General features: G+C 33.3%; 1 protein-coding gene across 7 annotated transcripts in view; it reads right to left on the bottom strand.

The window, feature by feature from the left end:
• Positions 1 to 20,845, bottom strand: part of ADGRL3 (adhesion G protein-coupled receptor L3) — a 966,635-nt gene that overhangs the window by 16,020 nt on the left and 929,770 nt on the right. For all 7 annotated transcript variants that reach the window (XM_074229354.1, XM_074229353.1, XM_074229350.1 and 4 more), the window contains one exon: positions 20,063 to 20,159. In XM_074229354.1, the coding sequence (XP_074085455.1) occupies positions 20,063 to 20,159 (97 nt within the window). The remainder of the gene's footprint in view (positions 1 to 20,062; positions 20,160 to 20,845) is intronic.

Genomic DNA, 20,845 nt, shown 5'->3' on the forward strand with positions numbered 1-20,845 from the left:
CATAAAAGAAATATTTTCATTTACTTTTTCATATTGTGGAGAAAATTTATTCCTCTTCAAAGAATCAGAAGCATAACCAAATCATTAAAAAATAATCTTCTACTCATTCTTTCTATTAACTTATTACTATTACTTTGTAATGTCAAGGGTGAGAATGATATAAAAATTAAATAACACAATAATATTAAACAAGGATTTATAATCTAGAAGGGGAAATATAAAAATTAAGAAAATCATGCAAATACCCTTTGACAGTTAAATGCCTACTTATTTCAAAGTTCCACAGGCTTAATAATTGTAGGTAGCTGGCATTCATGTACTGCTAGTCAAGTAATATTTTGCAAATGTCTCTTTCCCCATTTTTTTCTAATAAACTTTTATATTTTTGAACAAAAGTTGTGCTTGTAAGCAAAAATGTTTACTTCATTGGTTCTATGTCTTTTTGAAATATACTTTTGGTCCAACAATTATGGCAATTTTCAATTTCTAACTAATGTCTAAACATATAAGCAAAACAAATAATGCCGTTTTGTGTATTTCAGCAACATATAAGGGAGAATTTCAGGATTTTCAAAGATTTTTAAACCTGGAAGAGATCTTCAGATGATCTAGTCCAAAGGGCTGCAAGGGAGAAAGGGCAAGGTGAGTCATTCATATTTATAGTTCTTTTTATTAAAATAAATGAGGCTTTACTTCTTGCTTTTATTCTTCACATTAGTGGTCAAAAGTCATTAAGTACTGCAAGATAGTAAAGTACTGACCTAGAATTCTTATACATCTCTCTTTTTCTTATCATTCCCCCCATCCCCAGAGCATATAGCTCCCCATGGGAGTGCCCTATATGATCGATCCACTTCTACCTAACTAGTTCTCAGCTTCATATAACAATACTCTCCTCTTCCCCAGGCACTGCCCTTCTCAGTTTTTGTTAAAATCATGATCTTTCCCACTTCTTAGCCTCAACACTTGGCATTGCTTCCTGTTCCTTTCCCCATTAGAATCAGATCCTCTCTGCCTCTCAAAGGAACAAATAGTGCTTATGAGATAAGGTTCCATTTAATTTAGTTTCTGTACTACATGTGCATCATTACAATAGCCTTCTAAAAAGAAATTAAGTATTTGGTCTTTTTATTGTGCTGAATAAATTGTTATAAGATTATAAATTTTTTTTTTCCTTTTAAACTTAAAACAATGAAAATATACAAATATGTACATGAAACTGGGATCAGAGAAAAGAAAGCTTCATGAGTCAGTAGAGTCAGGATGACCTGAATGTAAGCCACTTCTCTCATTTGACTAGGCATGTCACAACTTCAAAGTGATGGAGCTAACTCTTGAAAAATGAATAGCAGAGCATGTGCTAATAATGTGCATTAGTATAAGCTTCCTAACCAGGAAGTCCCTAGTCCCCATTCCAGTGAAATCATAGAGTCCATTAAAAAATGAGAGAAAGAATATTTTTATATTTAATAATTTAACATTATTTAAAATTAGTCAATGTAAATTATAAAAAGTTTTTTCTCTCATAAAACAATGTAATCCTTCTTCTAGTGAAATGTTCTTAATTTTTCTTCTTAAGATGCAATTAAGATTCTGAGAATTAGTGCTATATCTCACACCTAAATCTCTTGCTCCCAGTTTAGAGTTCCCAGCTTTTTGCTCCACACCCTTTTCTTGTTCCTGGTTCTATACTCCAGTGTCTTAGCAAGAGAACTCTTACTATCAACTCCTGATATTTTTGAGCTCAAGCTCCATTAATGATGATGGAAATAATAATGATGACATCTGTATAGTGCTTTTAAGGATCTCAAAGTTCTTTACATGTTACATATTATTTAATTCTCATAATAATTCTATGAAGTTTTGTACTTTTATCAGCTTCATTTTATAAAGGAGGAAACTAGGGCTGAGGTAGGATTGGGACTCAGATTTTCCTGACTACAAATCAAGTGCTCTATTTACTGCATATTAACTTTTGGCTTGGCCAGAGATAGGCTCTCTCTTTGGTTTTGTTGCCTGCCTTCCCCCATTGCTCCCTAGGATGAAAAACATGAACTCAGCATTGGATATGAAAGCCCACTAAAACAACCTCATGACTAAACTAGGTTCAGGGACTACAACAATGAAAAAGGTCCTGTTCTTCCTTCAAAGGAGTTGAAGCTCTAGGGGACAGGCATCCCTCTCTCCTCTTTTCCTTTTCCTCATCTCCATTTCTTAAAATCCCTAGCTTCCTTCAATTTCAGATTTTCACTCAAAACCTTCTCAGATTTTCCCAGTTGTTGGCATTCTCTCTATACTTTTATATGTCATGCATATTTATCTGGATATATATAATGTTTCTCAGTAAAATGTCAACTCCTTAAGGACAAGGATTTTTATCATTCTTGTTCCTGTATCCCCAGTGTCTAATACATAATCCCATACATATCATAAATATTTAATTGAATTTAAAAAGAACATAAAGAGAATGACTGAGCCTGTAGTAGAAAGAAATCATAGAGATACCATTGAAGTGTATAATTGTAAAGAGTGCTACAAATGTGCTCCTCATCATAGGAGTCACTAAAGGTCATAGCATCAAAAGCATAATTAGTCTCCATGTAGGTTCCATGGAAAAGATATAAATAAGGAATAAAGACAAGGAAAGCAATGAAAAATCTATCACTGGGGGGAGTAATAACAAATAACGTCAGCAAAACAAACAACTTTATAGAATCCAGGCATGGAAGTTTCACCAGAAGTTACTGAGGATGACTGGTTGGAAGATACCCTCATTATCAATAAGTAAAGTACCAGGCAATGGGAGGAGAGGGGGGAATTGACCCTGCAGAGTGCCAGCTACATTACTTGAATTATTTGCCTTCTTACTTTCAAAACACACCAGCATACAATCACCACCTTTGCATATATTAACACTGAGAGATTCTAAAGATTCCAGAGTTTTCAGGGAGTCATTTGACACAAAAGCAGCCATCAAAAACAGAAAGGGTGGTTTTGTAATTAGGAGACAAAATAGAATCTGATTTCTGTCCTTATTACATTTCTGAAAGGACTCAAAAGATCTGAGAAAATATAATTCAAAAAATTTACATTCTATTTATTCACCCAATTAATGAACTTATGAATTGTCAAATGGGATATCCAAAAGTCATTTCAATAGATGTATAGTCAAAAATGAGCAGGATGCTATGTTTTTTTAATCTAATAATGAATTTTTAATAGACAATAAGATATTGTTATTGAACTTCAGTAATCTTATCTATTACAAGCAGCATCTGGACAAGGGATGAGGAAATACCTTATTTGGGGTTTTCTCAGTAAAGATAATGGACTGGCTTACCACTTCCTTCTTCAACTCATTTTACAAAAGAGGAAACTGAAACAAACAGAATGAAGTGATTTGCCAGGTATACACAGCTAATAAGTGTGATTTGAAATCAGGAAGATGAGTTTTCCTAACTCCAGTCCTGGAAAATATATGCATAAAGGCATAATTTGAGCCCAAGTCTTCCTGACTTTGTGGTTGGCCTTTTTTTTAAAGGGTTTTACAAGGCAATAGGGTTAAGTGACTTGCCCAAGGCCACATAGCTAGGTAATTGTTAAGTGTCTGAGGACGAATTTGAATTCAGGTCCTCCTGACTCCAGGGATGGTGCTCTATCTATCCACTGCCCCACCTAGCCGCCTTAAGTTCATATTCTTCATCAGACACTTCCTAGCTGTGTGACCCTGGCAAATCATTTAAGCTCTCTCAACTGCAGTTTCCTCAATTGCAAGATGGGCGTAATATGTTTCAGTGTTGTCATAAGGATCAAATAAGATTTTATATATACTTATATATAATTATATAAAAGCATTTGACAAACTTTGAAGATCAATATAAAAATAAGATATTTTAACAATTTATGAATTGAGACTATATCAATAACTCATCCAAATGCAACAGGAATTATATAAAAAATTATTTGTATCATATACTTGTCTTTAAATTTGAACCTTATACTGCTTAAGGGAATTTGTTCTTTACATTTTAATTATACACATTATCATCATACCCTGAAACTTCATGAATGTATGCATGCAGTGCATAGTGTGTACCTTTTAGTAGTAATAATGAATTTATAGTGATCTATCTATAATCCTTCTTTGAACAAGGGAATGCATTTTCAAGAGTTAACTAAGATTAGCATTGCAGTCTGTGGTCATACTAATTCTGGTCTCATTCAGTTACATTCAATAAATATTTGTTAAGAGTGCTAGATATATGCCCTGATATTATGGAACCAGAGGGCAAAATCATCATTTTTTTTTTTGCAAGAAAAATGGGGTTAAGTGGCTTGCCCAAGGCCACACAGCTAGGTAATTATTAAGTGTCTGAGACCATATTTGAACCCAGTTACTCCTGACTCCAGGGCCGGTGCTTTATCCACTACGCCACCTAGCCACTCCTGGAAAAATCATTATTGAAAGAATACATAGATCCCCTCCAGAAAGAAATCCTAAAATGAAAACACCAAGGAATGTTGTGGCCAAATTCCAGAACTATCAGATAAAAGAGAAAATCCTGCAATCAGCCAGAAAGAAACAATTTAGATACCAAGGAAACACAGTAAGGATTACATAGGACTTTGCTGCATCAACATTAAGGGACAGAAGGGCCTGGAATGAGATATTCCAGAGAACAAGGTAGCTTAGAATGTAGCCAAGAATCCACTATCTGGCAATCTGAGCCTGCTCTTCTAGGGGAAGAGATGGACATTTAATGAAATGGGAGACATCCAACGTTTCCTGATGAAAAAAACCAGAGCTTAATAGAAAATTTGGACATAAAACAGGAGGCTCAAGAGACACATGAAAAGGTAAAGAAAAAACTGCTATCTAATAAGATGAAACTGACTATATCCCCTCCTGGGAGAAAGATTCTCATAACTCTTGAGAATTGTAACTCTATTAGAGAGAATATACTTAGCCAGAATTGATGGACATTCATGACTTTTCTGTGACTCAGATGGAATGATTTTAAACCAATACCTCCTTAAAAGGGGGACAGTAAGGAAATGGGACAATGGACGAGATTGTATGGGGTAAATCTCTCACATTAAGAGGTACAAAAGACCTATAGTAATAGAGGGGAAGAAGGGAGGAACTGAGAGCCACCTGAATTTTCCTCTCATCAGACTTGGCTTAAAGTTAACTTACACAAACACCAAGTTAAGTTAAGAGACTTATCTTACCTTTCAAGTATTAAAAAGGGGAAAAGGGGAGGAAGGAGATGGGGAGGGAGAGAAAAGGGGGAACTAACAGAAGGAAGTGAGGGAAGAAGGGGAAAAGGGAAAGGGAAAGAAAGGGGAGGGGGCGATATAGGAGGGCAAACACACTGAAGGGGGTGGTATTTAGATACAAAATACTGGGGAATATGGATGGAGGGGAAAATGGGAAAAATACAAACAGGGAAGATAGCATGGAGGGCAATAAAGAGTTTAGAAAAAAACATGATATTTTATTGTCTGATCTTACTATCTCTTATACTTTATGTTTCTTCCTTAAAGATATGATTTCTCTCTCCTCACATTCAATTTAGATCAATGTATACCATGGAAACAATATAAAGACTGGCAAATTGCCTTCTGTAGGAGGTGGGGGGAGGGAAGCAAGAATGAGGGAAAATTTGTAAAACTCAAAATTAATAAAATCTTTCTTTAAAAAAGAGTGTTAGGGGTGGCTAGGTAATACAGTGGATAGAGCACTGGCCTTGGAGTCAGGAGCATCTGACTTCAAATCCAGTCTCAGACACTTAATAATTACCTAGCTGTGTGGCCTTGGGCAAGCCACTTAACCCCATTGCCCTGCAAAAAAAAAACCTAAAGAAAGAGTGCTAGATATATAAGAATAAAAAAGAATATAAATATCTACAGAGGGTTTATATCTAGTAGTGGAAAAACATATGCTTATGTAATATTATTATAAATACATAGGAGCAGTCCAAACAACATGTATTTGGAGAAAGAAGCATCACTTCCATATCTGGAATGAGAGAAGTTTCAGGATAAAAAATAAAACAAAACATGAAATAGGTCGCTCTGGAACTAGGTCTTGAAAGTAAAAAAAGATCTGAAAAGATGGACTTGAGAAGAGTTATACCATCCAATTTAGTAGTGTTTGAAAAGAAGAAGAGAGCTGGTAAAAGAATGAAGAAATAGATTGGATACTCATTTCTAGTTTGACAGAAATTATAGGACACAAGATGAAGCAGGGTATGGTTTGAAATAAAACTTGAAAAGTCTGTTAGGGACAGGTTATGGAGTTCCTGGAATGCTACAGTAATTGGTTTTGTTTGGAAGACAATGAAGTAGTATTATGTTTTAGGACAAAGAAGTGCCATGATTAGATCTATGTATTAATAGAGTTGCTGTTTGTGATATAATGGAAATATTGGAGAGGAAGACCAGAGAAAAGGAAACAAATTAGGGCCCATAACCCTATTTCAAATGATAGGAAATGAAGGCCTGCACTGGGAGTAGCAAAGATAGGAGAAATGAAACCTGGAAGTCAAATCCATGATTTGACAAGTAGCTGGACAAGGTTTTGAGTTTGGGTGACAGAGAGCATGATGGTGCCATCAACAGAATTATAGAAAGAAAGGCAAAGTTTTGGGGAGAAGATAATGAGCTTAATTCTAAATATGTAGAATGTTAAATGTTGGTCTTTCTGATAGGTGAAGATATTGAAGAGACATTAAGGCATATGAGAGTATTTTGGGAAGATGATGGGCTCAGAGAGATGATAATTTAAGTTACTTTAGAGGTGAGAGAGTATTCAAAGAAGCAAAAAAAAGAAGACAAAGGAGAGAGTCTTTACAAAAGAAGAAGAAGATATGGCAAAGGAGACATACAAGCAATCAGAGAGGTAGAACAAAATTGAGAGTATAATGTTTCAGAATATAGATTATCAGAGGTTCTTTGACAGCCTGATGAAGCTCAAGGAATTCTTCTCATAATGTTTTAAATGCATAAAATAAAATATGTAAGATTATTGTTAATTTTTTTGGTTTTTTTGCAAGGCAATTGAGTTAAGTGACTTGCTCAAGGTCACACAGTTAGTAAGATTAAGTTTCTGAGATCAAATTTGAGCTCAGGTCCTCCTGACCCCAGAACTAGTACTCTATCTAGGCCACCTATTTGCCCCAATACATAGTATTATAAAGAAAATCAATTACATTAAATATTGCTATTAAAATATTAGAAAAAATGTACAATTCCCAGGTTATAAACTACTGTATTATAATATCACAAAGGATGGAGAAGTTAACATTGTATTGACTTTCACAGAAAACTCAAGAATGAGGGTAAAACAAGCCCAGAGGATTTGATAATTAGGAGTACACTTCAAGGCTCAACTCAGGTACCATTTCCATGGTGATGTCTTTCCAAGTCTCCTCAATTTTCTCTCCTTCCAGAAAATACTTTATCTTAATTTACAATATTAGCCAACATAATATATGCTTAAATATTCATATGACAGCACTTTAAAGTTCAAAAGTGCTTTCAAACATGTTAGATCAATTTAATTTTTCTAGATCCTGTCAAGTAAGTTCTACAGCTATGATCTCCATTTTGCATAAGAAGCAACTGAGACTTAGAGGAGCACTTTTACCTATGCATCTATATCTTCCTAATTTCAAGAGATTGTTTCCTCTTATCTATGTTTATGACTTATTTCCTCCTCATCACCACTCCCACCTCCAGAGAATGTAAGCTTCTTGAGAACAGGGACTTTTTTTGTTTCAATTCTCTAACATCTAGTAGATATTTAATATGGTTTGTTGGGTTGAATATGTTTGGGAACTTTGGAGATTAGTTTCTACTAGAATAGAGTAGAAAGTAACACAATTCCCAAACCAAAATATTAGAAAGCCACAGTTCCTCTGAAAAAAACAAATACATTTAAAGGACAAGAACATTTATCCTGAAGATCATTTATTAGAATTATTGGGGATAATTTCAGAGTCATATATCATCAGGGTTCACAAGTCAATATTTTAATGGTTGCTGTTTAAAGCAATTGCCACAGAAAATTGAACTTCTAATCATAATTTTAAAAATGAACATTTTCCTCATTAAAGAAGAAATGTTTCTTAAAAACTGTCTTCATCAAAAGTTTTGTGAACATAATACAATTCTGGTGGTCTTAAATTAAACTTTAATGTCTGGAAAGATTTATTTATCTTGATTTTAGCTTAATCCTAAATTTTAACTCAGTAATAGACATAATATTAACAATATAATATAACATACATATGAGGGTATATATGGGTGTGTATGTGGGCATTTTTGTATATTTAAATATATATGTATATTTATATTCATACATACATACATAAGTTGAACCTGCCTATATTTGCACATAGGATAATTAGGACAAGATACAAAGAAAACTATAACTTGGGGTATAAATAAGAAAAATTAAAGCATTCACTCTCTGTGACCTTGCATGTGATGGTTCATTTATAAAATTATTTTACTGTTATATGAAAATTTATCCCAGCTATTGTCCCATCCATTTCTGGTGGGTCTCTCCCTTCCTGTGCTTCTTTGTTTATTCTCCTTTGTCCTGTGTTGGTATATATTAGACTGCATAACTATCTTTAGATTTAGCTTGGTATTTTTGAGTCACATAATAAACAAGATGGCAGACTAAATATTTTCTGATTCCTCTTGAACTTTCTCATACTTCGGCAAAAGAGAAATTATGTTTCAAAGGCAAAGCAAGTTTAATTGTCTCTGGTTTAGGATAAATGGTTATATATAAAGTCACAGGTTGAACATTTTGTGCCTCAGATGTATATTTTTGTTTAATTATAATAGTGGACAAAATTTCTATTTAAATTGATATGATGGTCATTATTTTTCCCAACAAAATGGTCTTCTTCCACCCACACACTTATTTCTATGGAGGGAAACTAAACTAGTAAGTTCAGAGGTTCTTGGGATTCTTCTCCCTCATCTGACACATCAAATTCAGTTGGAAAATTTTATTTCTACCTCCGCAATATATTTTGTCCCATTCCTCTCAACACCTAGTGAATCACACCTGGATCAAGTACTTTTCTTTTCTCATTTAGGTTACTGCAATATATTCCTAACCTTTTCTTCTTATAGCATCCTTGAATCAGTTCATCATATCACAATACAAGGAATCTTCTAAGTTCACTCCTTAAGGTAAAACTCAAGTGCTTGAAAATGAATGCCAATTAAAGTGTAAATTTCCATTCTGTGTATTCGAAGTGCTCCATAATCTGATCCTAGGTCACTTTCCAAAATTCAACAAATATTATGCCCCACCTCTTCTCAATTCTAGTCAATTCCCCATTTTTACTCTTCCCTCTTCTCTTTCCACAAATGTTCATTCCACTGACATTTGTCAAGAAAAAACTATCTTCCATCTCTGTTGTAGTCCTCCTCTGTGCCTCTGCCCAGAAGGAACAACTCAATACTCAATACAAACCTTCTTGAACAGCAAAAGTGAAAGTGAAATTTTCTGTAAAATTATTTTTAACATCATTTTGCTCTTTTGAACTTAATTCATACTCCCTTTCACAATTTTTTTTTTCCTTAGGAGAATTCTGGAAGTTGATTGAGAGCAGAGAACCTGAAACAGAGTTGAATGAATATAGGACAACTGTCACTGGAATACAGTACAAAGGTCTTCTAACAATACCAAACTTCAGAGATTACCAGGTATTATCAAACAAATTAAGATACTTTTGATGCCATATCTTCAAGGAATAGTTGAGGTTTATATTTTAATCAGAAATGTTGAAGGTTGACTTAAGTCCATGACCAGATTGAGTCCCTTGATCTCCATACTAGTTAGAAGTAATCTTACCTGTCTCAGTCTCTTACCCCTTTTAGTTTTACCTCTTCTAATAACCATTTTGCAAATTCTTATTTCTATCCTCATTATTTATGTATTCTGAAATGTATTAGTGAATATTTAACAACCATATTACAGAAAGAATGTATGTGTTGTGTGTTTATGTGTATATACAAACATATATCATTTTAAGTTTAATATTCATTATTAGCAATTTCTCTACCCTTTCTTAAGTCTAGACAATTAACAAAATAAGCAATTAATCTCTGATTGTAGATTTTGTCAATTTATGAGATATAAATGCTCACATTGAAAAATTTAGTTATGTACTCCAGTAGGGAATGGATTTAGCACAAACTTGGTTATGTCCTACTATGCTATAAATTCTCTGAAGTCAGGGATTAAACCGTTTAAAAAAATTTTTATCCTCAGTGTCAAATAATGGTATTATTCATATGATTTCTGCAAACAATTGTTGCTAATTGGTTTTCCTCATTAGATATACAAGGGAAAGTCCAAATTAGGGTAACTTGATAAAGTGGAAAGGGCAATGTTTTGATAGACATTACTCGTAGACTCGTAGACATCACTAGCAATGTTGTGAATGAATGATTACCCTTGATAGGTTCCTCAAGAGTGTGTGACTGAATCTTGATCCCTATGTGTAGTTATTATTATTTTTAGTATTATTCCATATCATTGAATGTCTTTACTTTGAAATAATGAATCTTCTAGATAGTGAGTAAAAATAGACATAGAAGGTAGGACCTGGTGAATTATGGGTTGGAGAGCATTTTGACCTACTAAGGAATCTGAGGCTGTTTTGGGGGGGGCCTTGGGCAATGGGGAGATCAGTTGCTATCTATGGATTTAGAGTATAGAGTATAGGATCATAGCAAGAGGTATGTATGTGCATGTGTTATAGAACAATACAGAAAGTGGCTCCAAAGGATAGAGTGAGATTTAATATTTAATCAGATGAAAATATATTTATTTTAAAAAATTACTCATGTTCCATGAAATGATAGTAACTTGAAAGCAAGTTAAAATGCTTGAAAACATTTTGATTTATAAATTATCATTTCTCTTCAGCACAATTTAATTTATAATTATAGCATGTCTCCTATCAGTGGTACAATATAATAAATTACTAAAAATCAAGAACTCTTCCTATGAGGGACAGAAAATTTTAGGTGGAAAGATTTAGAAAGCTGAAAGGAAGTAGAATTGAAAGCAAACTTTAAAGAAAATCAAAGACATGTTAACAATATTTTAAAAAAGAACCAAAACTACTCTATTTACTCTATTTCCATTATCCATTGGACTGTATAAAGCAGAGCCTATTGATTCATACAGAATGAAAATCATAACTGATTATTTTCCCTTTCTCCTTTCTTCCTTCCTTCCTTCCTTCCTTCCTTCCTTCCTTCCTTCCTTCCTTCCTTCCCTCTCATTTATTTGTCTATCTTCCTCTTTCCTTCTCTTTTTCCCTCTCTCCCTCTCCTCTCTCTTTCTCTCTCTAATCTGAATAGAGAAACCCTTTTGGAAAGGACTTTGATTTGTGTTTAGAACAATAGCCCTTGTTTCAGCCCTCAGTCTCACCATTTACACCAGAATTTAATTTTCTTGGATCATTATTGAAGAATATGGAATAATAACACATAGGGACATCTTAATATTTTGAGTGCATTATTCAAAGATTGGAAATTGTCACCACATTTATACAGCAGGAAAAGGAAGTGGTGATAAAAACTAGACATAAAACCTAATAGCAATAATAAAGGGAAAGCAGTTTTTGTATGCATCACAGAATACTTATCGTTTTTGAATTAATTTGATCCTACTGCTTGTTGTTGACACTGAACAGCATTTTTATAGGTTATTTGATTTGCTACATGTGCATCATCACACATGAACATCATTAACTGTTTTTCTTTGCATATATCACAAACATATATACAAAATTTATTCAAAAATGGTTAATATTTACAGATGATAAATCTGTAATGATAAAGAGTAGCAACCCTTATGGATAGTCTGGTATATTTTAAGTATTTACACCAAATTAGGTTTATTGACTGTAATGAATTTCAACAAACAAGTGTTTCACTCTGGAAGCATTAATTTATATAAGCCATCAATAACCATCAGCTACCATTGACATTTTTTCATTTGCATTTTCTATGAAAATATAAAAACAAAATGTGTTTAGGAGCCTGAATATTAATGAGGTGGCAGGTGATTTATTGTGAAGTTTCTTTTGCCTCAGTGATATAGCAGCCTAGGAAAGACAATACAGCTCTGACAAGACACGAGCTTAAAATGGATTGGAGTCACATCACTGCTCTGCTACATAACTGGTTATTTAGCAGAGCTGTCTGAATTGAACTAATGTTTCCAAAGATTTCTGAAGGGTAGGAGAGGACATTGAAAAAACTGGAAAGATAGTGTTTAGGTTAATATCTAGAGGAGGGAAAATAAATGAATTACCTTTAATTCTGACACAGCAAATGTGTTTTCAGATCAAGAAAGCAAAAGACAGAAGGGAGAATCCATTTTGCATTTAATTTTTAATTCAGGGGAGACAAGTCTATTTGATTAGTCCTTTTCTCTACTTTAGCCCAGAAGGTATCGTCCTCTTAGATTAAAGTAATAAAGATTTATATTCACTCAGCTCACTTCAGCATTCAGTTAAACCACCGCAGGATTTTTATTAACTTGATATAGGAATATATGAAGAGTATTAGTGAAACAACTAGAAGATGGAAAGTTTTGGGAACTAAAAATAAATGAGACCATATTTTTGTTGTTGGTAGTCTAAGCTCTTTATGGTCAGAGCCTATATCTTATTTTCTCTCTTCATATTGGTTAATTTTAAATAAAATCCAAGTCCATATGTCATCATGGTACAAGGTGATACTGGGTTCACACAGGTTCTGCCAGTTGAACACAAGCTCTGGAAGGAATTACTGACCTGTAAGGTCTTTCAGCATGATCACAGCAAACCTAGTTAAGTATGGAGATGTTAATCACCAGAAGTAACCTGGCAATTTATAGGAAAAGTTTCAATTTTTTTTTGGCAATGGCAACCTATAAAGTCAAAAACACATTTAGAACAGCAATAATCTGAATGAATCAACTTTTGTTTTAGGCAGTAAGATTAGTAGGGTAGCAGAAAAAGGCCAAAATGTTGCAAAGAATTATTGTTTTTAGACTATATTAAATGTTAGTAATCTAAATGAGTCCTTTGGTCAATGATTGATGAATTGAAATACAACTAGAAAAATCACATTAACATTAATATTCTTACTATAAATGAAACCAGAAGAAAATAAATGTAGTATATAGGTCCATACTTATAATAATGTATGAGGAGGCAGACATTCCTAAGAAAACATGACAATATACTGTAAACAAGTCAACATACTTTCATATTTGCTTGCTTCTATGCAAAAGTGGGCAGGGGAAAAGATAGCAAGAAATGAAAAACTATGAATTCATGTGAAAATTGAAAGAAGTAAAAATTTCAGAAACTGATTAACGTTAACACCTTCACCTACATAAGAGAGACAGAAATATAGATCATATTTTTTCTTTTTTTTACTTTTTTTCTTTCAAAAGAGAAGTGGAAGATTTAGAAAGTGATGAACCTCAAAAAACACCAGAGAAAATTAAGAGAAAATTAAGCTATATCTGATAAGCAACAATTGGTTACTGATAAAGAAATCTTATAAAACTCAATGGTTTATTGTAATGAGACCCCTGACTAGAGCAATGGTCAATATTAATAAAACAGAAGAATAAATATAAGAATAACAGAATACTTTCAAGAGCTTCAGTCTAGTCTATTTAAAAGAATATCTAATGCAGAAAACTGAGAATTAGAAAAGCAGGAGAAGATATTAACCTTGATTATAACAATTTCCTGCAAGAGTTTGTGTCATGTCCAGAAATGGGGCAGCTAGGTGGTATGGTGTATAGAGCACTGGCTTTGGAGTCAAAAGGAACTGAGTTCAAATTTGGCCAGACAATTAATAATTACTTACCTGTGTGATTTGGGCAACTCATTTAACCCCATTGCCTTGTAAAAAAAAAAAAAAACAACCCCTCCCCCCAAAAAGCAAGAGTCCAGAAAACAATTAAGCTAGCAAACAAGAAAATACTTGCTCACTTTGCCAAGCAAAGACATGGCAGCCAAAGGAATAACAGTGTTTTTAGTTAATTTGTTATTTGTTAATAAAAACATAAAGTGCTATGCAAATAGCACTTTATGTGAATGATTGAGAATTTTCCCCCTGTCATTTTCAGTGGTGCTTATTCTTTGTGACTCCATTTGGGGTTTTTCTTGGTAAAGATACTGGATTGCCATCTCTTCCTCCAGCTCATTTTACAGATGAGGAAACTAAGACAAACAGGGTTGGGTAACTTGCTTAGGGTCACACAGTAAGTATCTAGACCATATGTGAACTCAGGAAGATGTGTCTCCCTGACTCCAGGTCCAACACTCTATCCACTATGCCTACTATTTACCCACAGATTGAGTATTATTGCTATTACCACAAAAAATGACCTCAAAGTACTAGGAGCAGAAAAAACCTACCAAAATTTAGCTGTGACCAGTACTGTCTTAAGAGCACTAACAGATGAAACTCTTAGGAAGCCAACAAATAAATGGAATATGAAACAAACTTGTTAATGTTTCCATACTAATCTATTTTCCATATTACTGATAGAGATCCATTGTATTTAGACCCTAAAAATAACAGTTTTTGATGTATCATACAAAGAATTAGAAATGACAAATTAAAATACCAGAAAGTGAAGTTGGACCAGACTAAATACACAATGAGGAAAATCATGCCTGAGGTAGAATAATTTGGAAAGCATTGAGGGATCATTTTTTATAACTTATGTAAGGGAGGAGGAGTATTTTTGTAAAGGGGAAAAATAGTATCATAACTGAAAGAAATTGATCAAGAGAACAACAATAATAACTAACTGATATGTTTACTTTATCATTTGTATAAAATCTTTTATTTCAAAATTGTTTTTTCATATAAAATCTTGATGTGAATGATCCGTACATATACATATAGAAGTATCTTTGTTGAAAATATAAGAAGGGAAAAGCTGAGCATTTGTAAAGAATTCACGATAACCAAATGTTTATAGATGTTTTACAATTTTTTTTTTAGGATTTTGCAAGGTAAATGGGGTTAAGTGGCTTGCCCAAGACCACACAGCTAGGTAAATTATTAAGTGTCTGAGGCCGGATTTGAACTCAGGTACTCCTGACTCCAGGGCTGGTGCTCTTATTCACTGCACCACCTAGCGGCCCCATGATGTTTTACAATATTAATGGAAAGGTATAGAAAATGTAAGATCCCAATGCTTTATAGTTGATTACCTTCATCTCCCCAAAAAGCATTCAAATAAGTTGACCAAAACTCAATCATTAGCATTCTTCTTCAGAAACCAAATTTCCTTTAATAAATGCAAACCACAGAGATAACTTTTTAACTTCATTCTTTACAATTACCAGCAGGTAATGCTTGGTAAGTGTGATTTTTTTGTTATTTGCTATTGTCATGGAATATGCAAAGACTTAATGGAAGATAGACTTCCCAAAAGAGATTAAGGGTCTTTAAATGCTATTTGGGGATAATACTGTGTTAACTAATTAACTTCTAGCTTGAGGTCTCCCTTATGAAAAACATGACTACTAAAAAATATTTTCTCATCTGTGAAATAGAAACATTTGTTTTCCCCATGAAATGCCAACTACTTGCACTCCTTAATTTAGAGGGTAGTGTGAGAAAATGATTTTGTGAAGTAAAAATTTGAGTTACTATTGTTATTCTTTCTCCATAATATAAATTATATTTAGAAACAAAAGCCACCTGAATTCTAAAAAGCATTATAATATTTGGAGAATATAAGTAAAGTAGGTATACCTGAAACATAAAAATAGCATATCACAAGTATTTTATAGTGGAGGTATATTCTATAACAAGCATTGTGTATCTCTAAAATCTCAGATTAAGAAGAAAGTCTTGAAAGGGATAACATAATCACAAGTATTTGAGAACTTTGATATAATTTGAAGATATACATAAAACAAAGCTAGAGTAGATACTTGATCCCAAGAATATGCCATTTATTATAAGAGAAGATAAAGTAACAGAAAAAAACCTTAATTTTATACTTAATGGATCATGAAAAAAGCAAGGATGTGTTTTTGTTTCTGGGAAATAGATGGAATGTAAACTGAATTGATAGTACGATATTTTTTGCAAATATATGTACCAGACATGCATACAATTAGGCTAACTCAAAAGTATGTTATTTTATATATAATCTAGGCAGGAAGTGCATTTTATCAACTTCATTTGTTTTTCCAGAAGGGACTGGAAAAATCCACAGTGGGCATGAGTAGACTGCAACATATCATTAAATTTTTGCTCAGGAGCAATAAAAGATGTCATCAAAGACAAGTACAAAGAAAAATGGAAGAATGTACAGCAAAAATCAGGGAGAATTAATAAATTGAATTCACTGCTATGTATCTTCAAGGAACATATAGCAAAGTTTAGACCACTACAGGATACATCTTTGTCTATGACATCACAAATGCACTGAAATACAGAAACACTGATTTTTGTTAATTGCTGGAAATAAACAGTAATATAGATAGATAGATAGATAGATAGATAGATAGATGGATATCTGGATGGATATCTATCTATATATAAAATTTCAAAACCAGCAGGTTATAATTTTATTGATCCAAGAAATCAATCATCATTATGACTTATCATCACTTATTGAAAAAGAGAGTATACGAGTTAAGCTTGGAAGAAAAAAAATAAGTGGTGATGTGAATTAAGAGTTGGGTTCTTGAAAATTAATTTTGTGCTGAAAAAATTCTCCAGTGGAATGAATCTGGGATGTTAATTAGGATTTTCATCAGTGACTTGCATTAAGACAAAGATATTATACTCATCAATTCCAGGACTAACATGTAGTTCAGAAAGCTGACTAACTCACTAGATCCAAAAGTATCTTGTCAGATGGAACTTACTCTATCAAGATGGAATATAAGAAATAGATGTGAAGTCTTATACTTGGGCAAAAAAAAAGTCAGTTTCAAAAATACAAGATATGAAAGCCTTGGTTGGAGATCAATTATGAAAAATATCCAGGAGTTTTAGGGGATTTCAAGCAAAATATGAGTCAACAATGCAGTGTGGAAGTCAGAAAAGCTAGGGTGATCTTGAACCATATTTAGAGGGGCAGAGTTTTCAAGATTATGGAAGTGATAGTCTCAATGAACCCAACACTTGTCAGAGCTCAACTGGAGTACTGTCTTTGGTTTGAGGTATCAAAGCTTAAAAAGGACAATGATAAACAGTAGTAAGAGCAGCTAGGTGGTTCAGTGGATAGAGCACTGGACCTGAAAGTAGGAAGATCTGAATTCAAATTCAGACTCAGATACTTACTAGCTGTGTGACTCTGGGCAAGTCACTTAATCCTAATTTGCGTCAGTTCCTTATCTATAAAATGGGGATATATTGGAGAAATAAATGATAAACTAGACCAGCATTTTTGCCAGGAAAATCTTATGGACAAAGTTCATAAGAGTAAGCATCATAAGTATCATATAGAGTTAGACAGGACTTAACAACTGAACAGCCACAAAGCTGTAGAGTTTCCACAGGAGGGTAAATAAGATGGTAAAGGATCTTGGGTCCCTGTCATGTGAAGTTGAGTTTAATGATCTGGACATGTCTAGCCTGGAGAAGACTCAGCTAGACATTATGACTGATTTCAAGTTTGGAAAGGTTGACAGGAAGAGGCATTGGACTTGTTTTGTTTGGCTTCAAATGGAAGATCCAGGAGTGGTAGGTGACAGTTACGGGGTAAATTTAGACTTGGGATCAGGAAAACTTCCTAATAATTAATGATGTTCAAAAGAAGCTCTAAGATGATGGGTTCTTCCATCAGGGAGTTTTCCAAGCAGAGAGTGACTGAACATTTCTTTCAGAGGCTATTGGAAATTCATTTATTGTATGTGTTGGACTAGATGATCAATAAAGTTATTTCCAACTCTCAAATTTTGTGATTCTATATTTCTCTAAGTTTGGACAAAATTTATTAATAAACAAAACAATAAATCACACCAGATACAACATACAGGATTAAATAATAAGAAAAAATAAATCTCTTGAACTCTAGTTTGCATTCTTATTAAAAAGAGATATTTACCTCTTTAAAGGTTGTTTAAGAAAAATCCTAAAACCTTTGTTATTAAAGCAAAATCTCATTATTTGGAGAATCTATGGTGTTTTCTTTTTAAGAAGCCATTTATTTCTTAAAAAGAAAACACCATAGATTCTCCAGTGAATGAAATTAGTTTAAGGAAAAAAGAACGATGATGAAATCATAGAATTTTAAGACTGTATGAGCCCCTAGATATCAACTAATCCAACTACATCATTTTATAGATGAGAAATTCTGTTCTTAGGAAGGAAATAATTCTTGTGCTCACAGATATATTCATGATCAACTTATCTTCAGCCATATAGGAAGAAATCTGTTTTCTTATACACAGGCCAGTTTTTCATCACTTGGAGTATTAGGACAGCTTTGGAGCAGTTGCTTAGATAAGCATATTTTATATATTTAAAAGAAATAATCCCTGCCCCTCATAAAACAAACAAGAAAATATAAGATCATTTATTTTTAATAAAGGAAATAATGGATTTGATTATTAAATAATATATTTAACATGAACCAAAATGTTAATTTACTCTAATCACCTAAATCTTACATTTTTAACATTTTTGCCTTAACCACCACATATAATTTAAAAAAAAGGTATGACTCCCTCTTTTGCAACAAGAAAAAAGGTGGATGCCCATTCATTTAAGCCCTCGTTTCCACAAAATGGTGATTGTGTCATTAATAAACATGTCACCTATATGATAATTTTACAAGTAATATATTAAATGAAATTGATCATAAAATGACTTAAGATAAGTTAATTGGTCTGAATTAAGGGGAAAAAATAACCAATGCAATTACAGAGCTTGTATTCATTGGAAAAGATACATGTTCCTATAATTCCTACTGCTGAGAAGGTTGAAGTTGAAGGATTGCTTGAACTTAGAGGTTCTGAGCTGAAATAGTCCAAGTTGATTGGGTTTTCCTACTATCTGGCGGTAGTGTGTGGTAAACCTTAGGAAATAGAGAGCTACCAAGCTTCCTAAGAAGGGATGAACTAACACTGGCAGAAAAAAGTGTAAAAGGTAAACCTTCTGTGATCAGGTCCCACAAGTGGCTGCTATGCTTATATCTTGGCCAAAATAGGGAGATACTATTTCTATATTTTTTTAAATTAACAAAAAAGTCACCTGACTCTTACAAAAAAACTGAATCAAATTATTTTTCTTAAGAGAGTGAATCTGGAATATTAAAGATTCCTAAATTGCTGTTTTCCAATTGTCTATATAATGCTCTTGATGTTTTCACTTAATTCAAATTCATTCTAGGGGGGAAAAATCAATTAGAAATTTTCTAAAAGTACAGTGAGACAATTTGAGCTATTCAGGAAAAAAATAAAGTAGAGCCTGTGGAACAATTTACTCAGAAGCACTCAAGGTCAAGGCATACATATGGATTTTCCCCTTATCCTTATGGATCCCTGTGAGTTGTTCATGCATTCTAAGGATTAAGATTAGCTATGCTTCTCCTCCTGTTTGTTGTGGGTATGGATTATGCGGTATTTTTTTTTAAACTACCTGAAAGAGTATGAAACTGTTTTATACCTGGGACAATGTGTAACTCTATGATGCTTAACAGACTCTATAGCCACATAATTGCCCATTTTCATTGCTTGCAATGAGGCCTGACAGCTCACCAGTTTATGGCAATAGCAGTCGACTTTATGGAAAGAAATTCCTCATTTCCCAACTTCCTTTTAGCAAAAGGTATTCTGAAAATTCAAGTTAAAAAAAATCTAGGTTTATGAATAATGGAACACCCTGCTAGTCTCAGCCAGGTTTTATATTTTGTTGTAACATTCCTATCATGGGGAATGAGGTCCAGCAGAAGCTGAAAATAAAGTAATAAATTTAAGACTCCTTAAAGTAATCATAGAAGTAATAAATATGAAAAATAGTTTATAATTACCTCTGTTGAGTGACGCTGAACTGTTTATATCGCCGGTAATAAAGGAAGACTCAGACTGCTTTCGAACCGTGTCATTCCACATCCTTCGAATCCGGCTCTAGAAAGGGGAAAGGGAGGAAAGGAACAACCCAGTCAGGCTCTGGATTTTCTTTACAAAAATTCACCCCCATACACAACTATGTGTGAAATCTTTGTTGCTGAGAAAGCTTTTCTTTTTTCTGCCTTGCTGAAATAAACATTTTCAACACTGTTGTAGCTCACTCACAGCTTGCAAAAGTGGATTTGCTGACTTGAATTGATCTCCCATGAAGTCTTTGCTGCACTCAAGTGCCGCATGTATCTCCATTAAAAAGGAAAAGGACAAAAACTATGAACTACTAGAATGGTACTATAGCAATTAAAGAGAGTAAATGGTGAATAATTTCTTTAAAGACTTTTTCTAGGTTAAAACATTTTAAATTTAGAGAAGTTTCAAGGTAATAAAGTAATTTCTAAATATCAAATTTGAAGGGACTGTTTTGGGAAAAGTATTAAACTATTTTTTATCCTGGTGGATATAAATGTATGTATGTATGTATGTATGTATGTATAATAGGTTAGGAATCTTTGCCAAGTTGTGGTGCCCATAAAGTTATAGCATGCTGAGCTATGGATTATGAGAGACAATCAAGAATCATCGCTATACAAAATGAGGCATGAGAATAGGAGTTTAAGGATGATAGTACAAACACAATGAAATAGCTAAACAATTATTCTTTTTTTTAAAAAAGTTAGTTCCTTTCA

The sequence above is a fragment of the Macrotis lagotis genome, chromosome 3 (genome assembly GCF_037893015.1).
Source record: "Macrotis lagotis isolate mMagLag1 chromosome 3, bilby.v1.9.chrom.fasta, whole genome shotgun sequence".
Taxonomy (NCBI): Eukaryota; Metazoa; Chordata; class Mammalia; order Peramelemorphia; family Peramelidae; genus Macrotis; species Macrotis lagotis.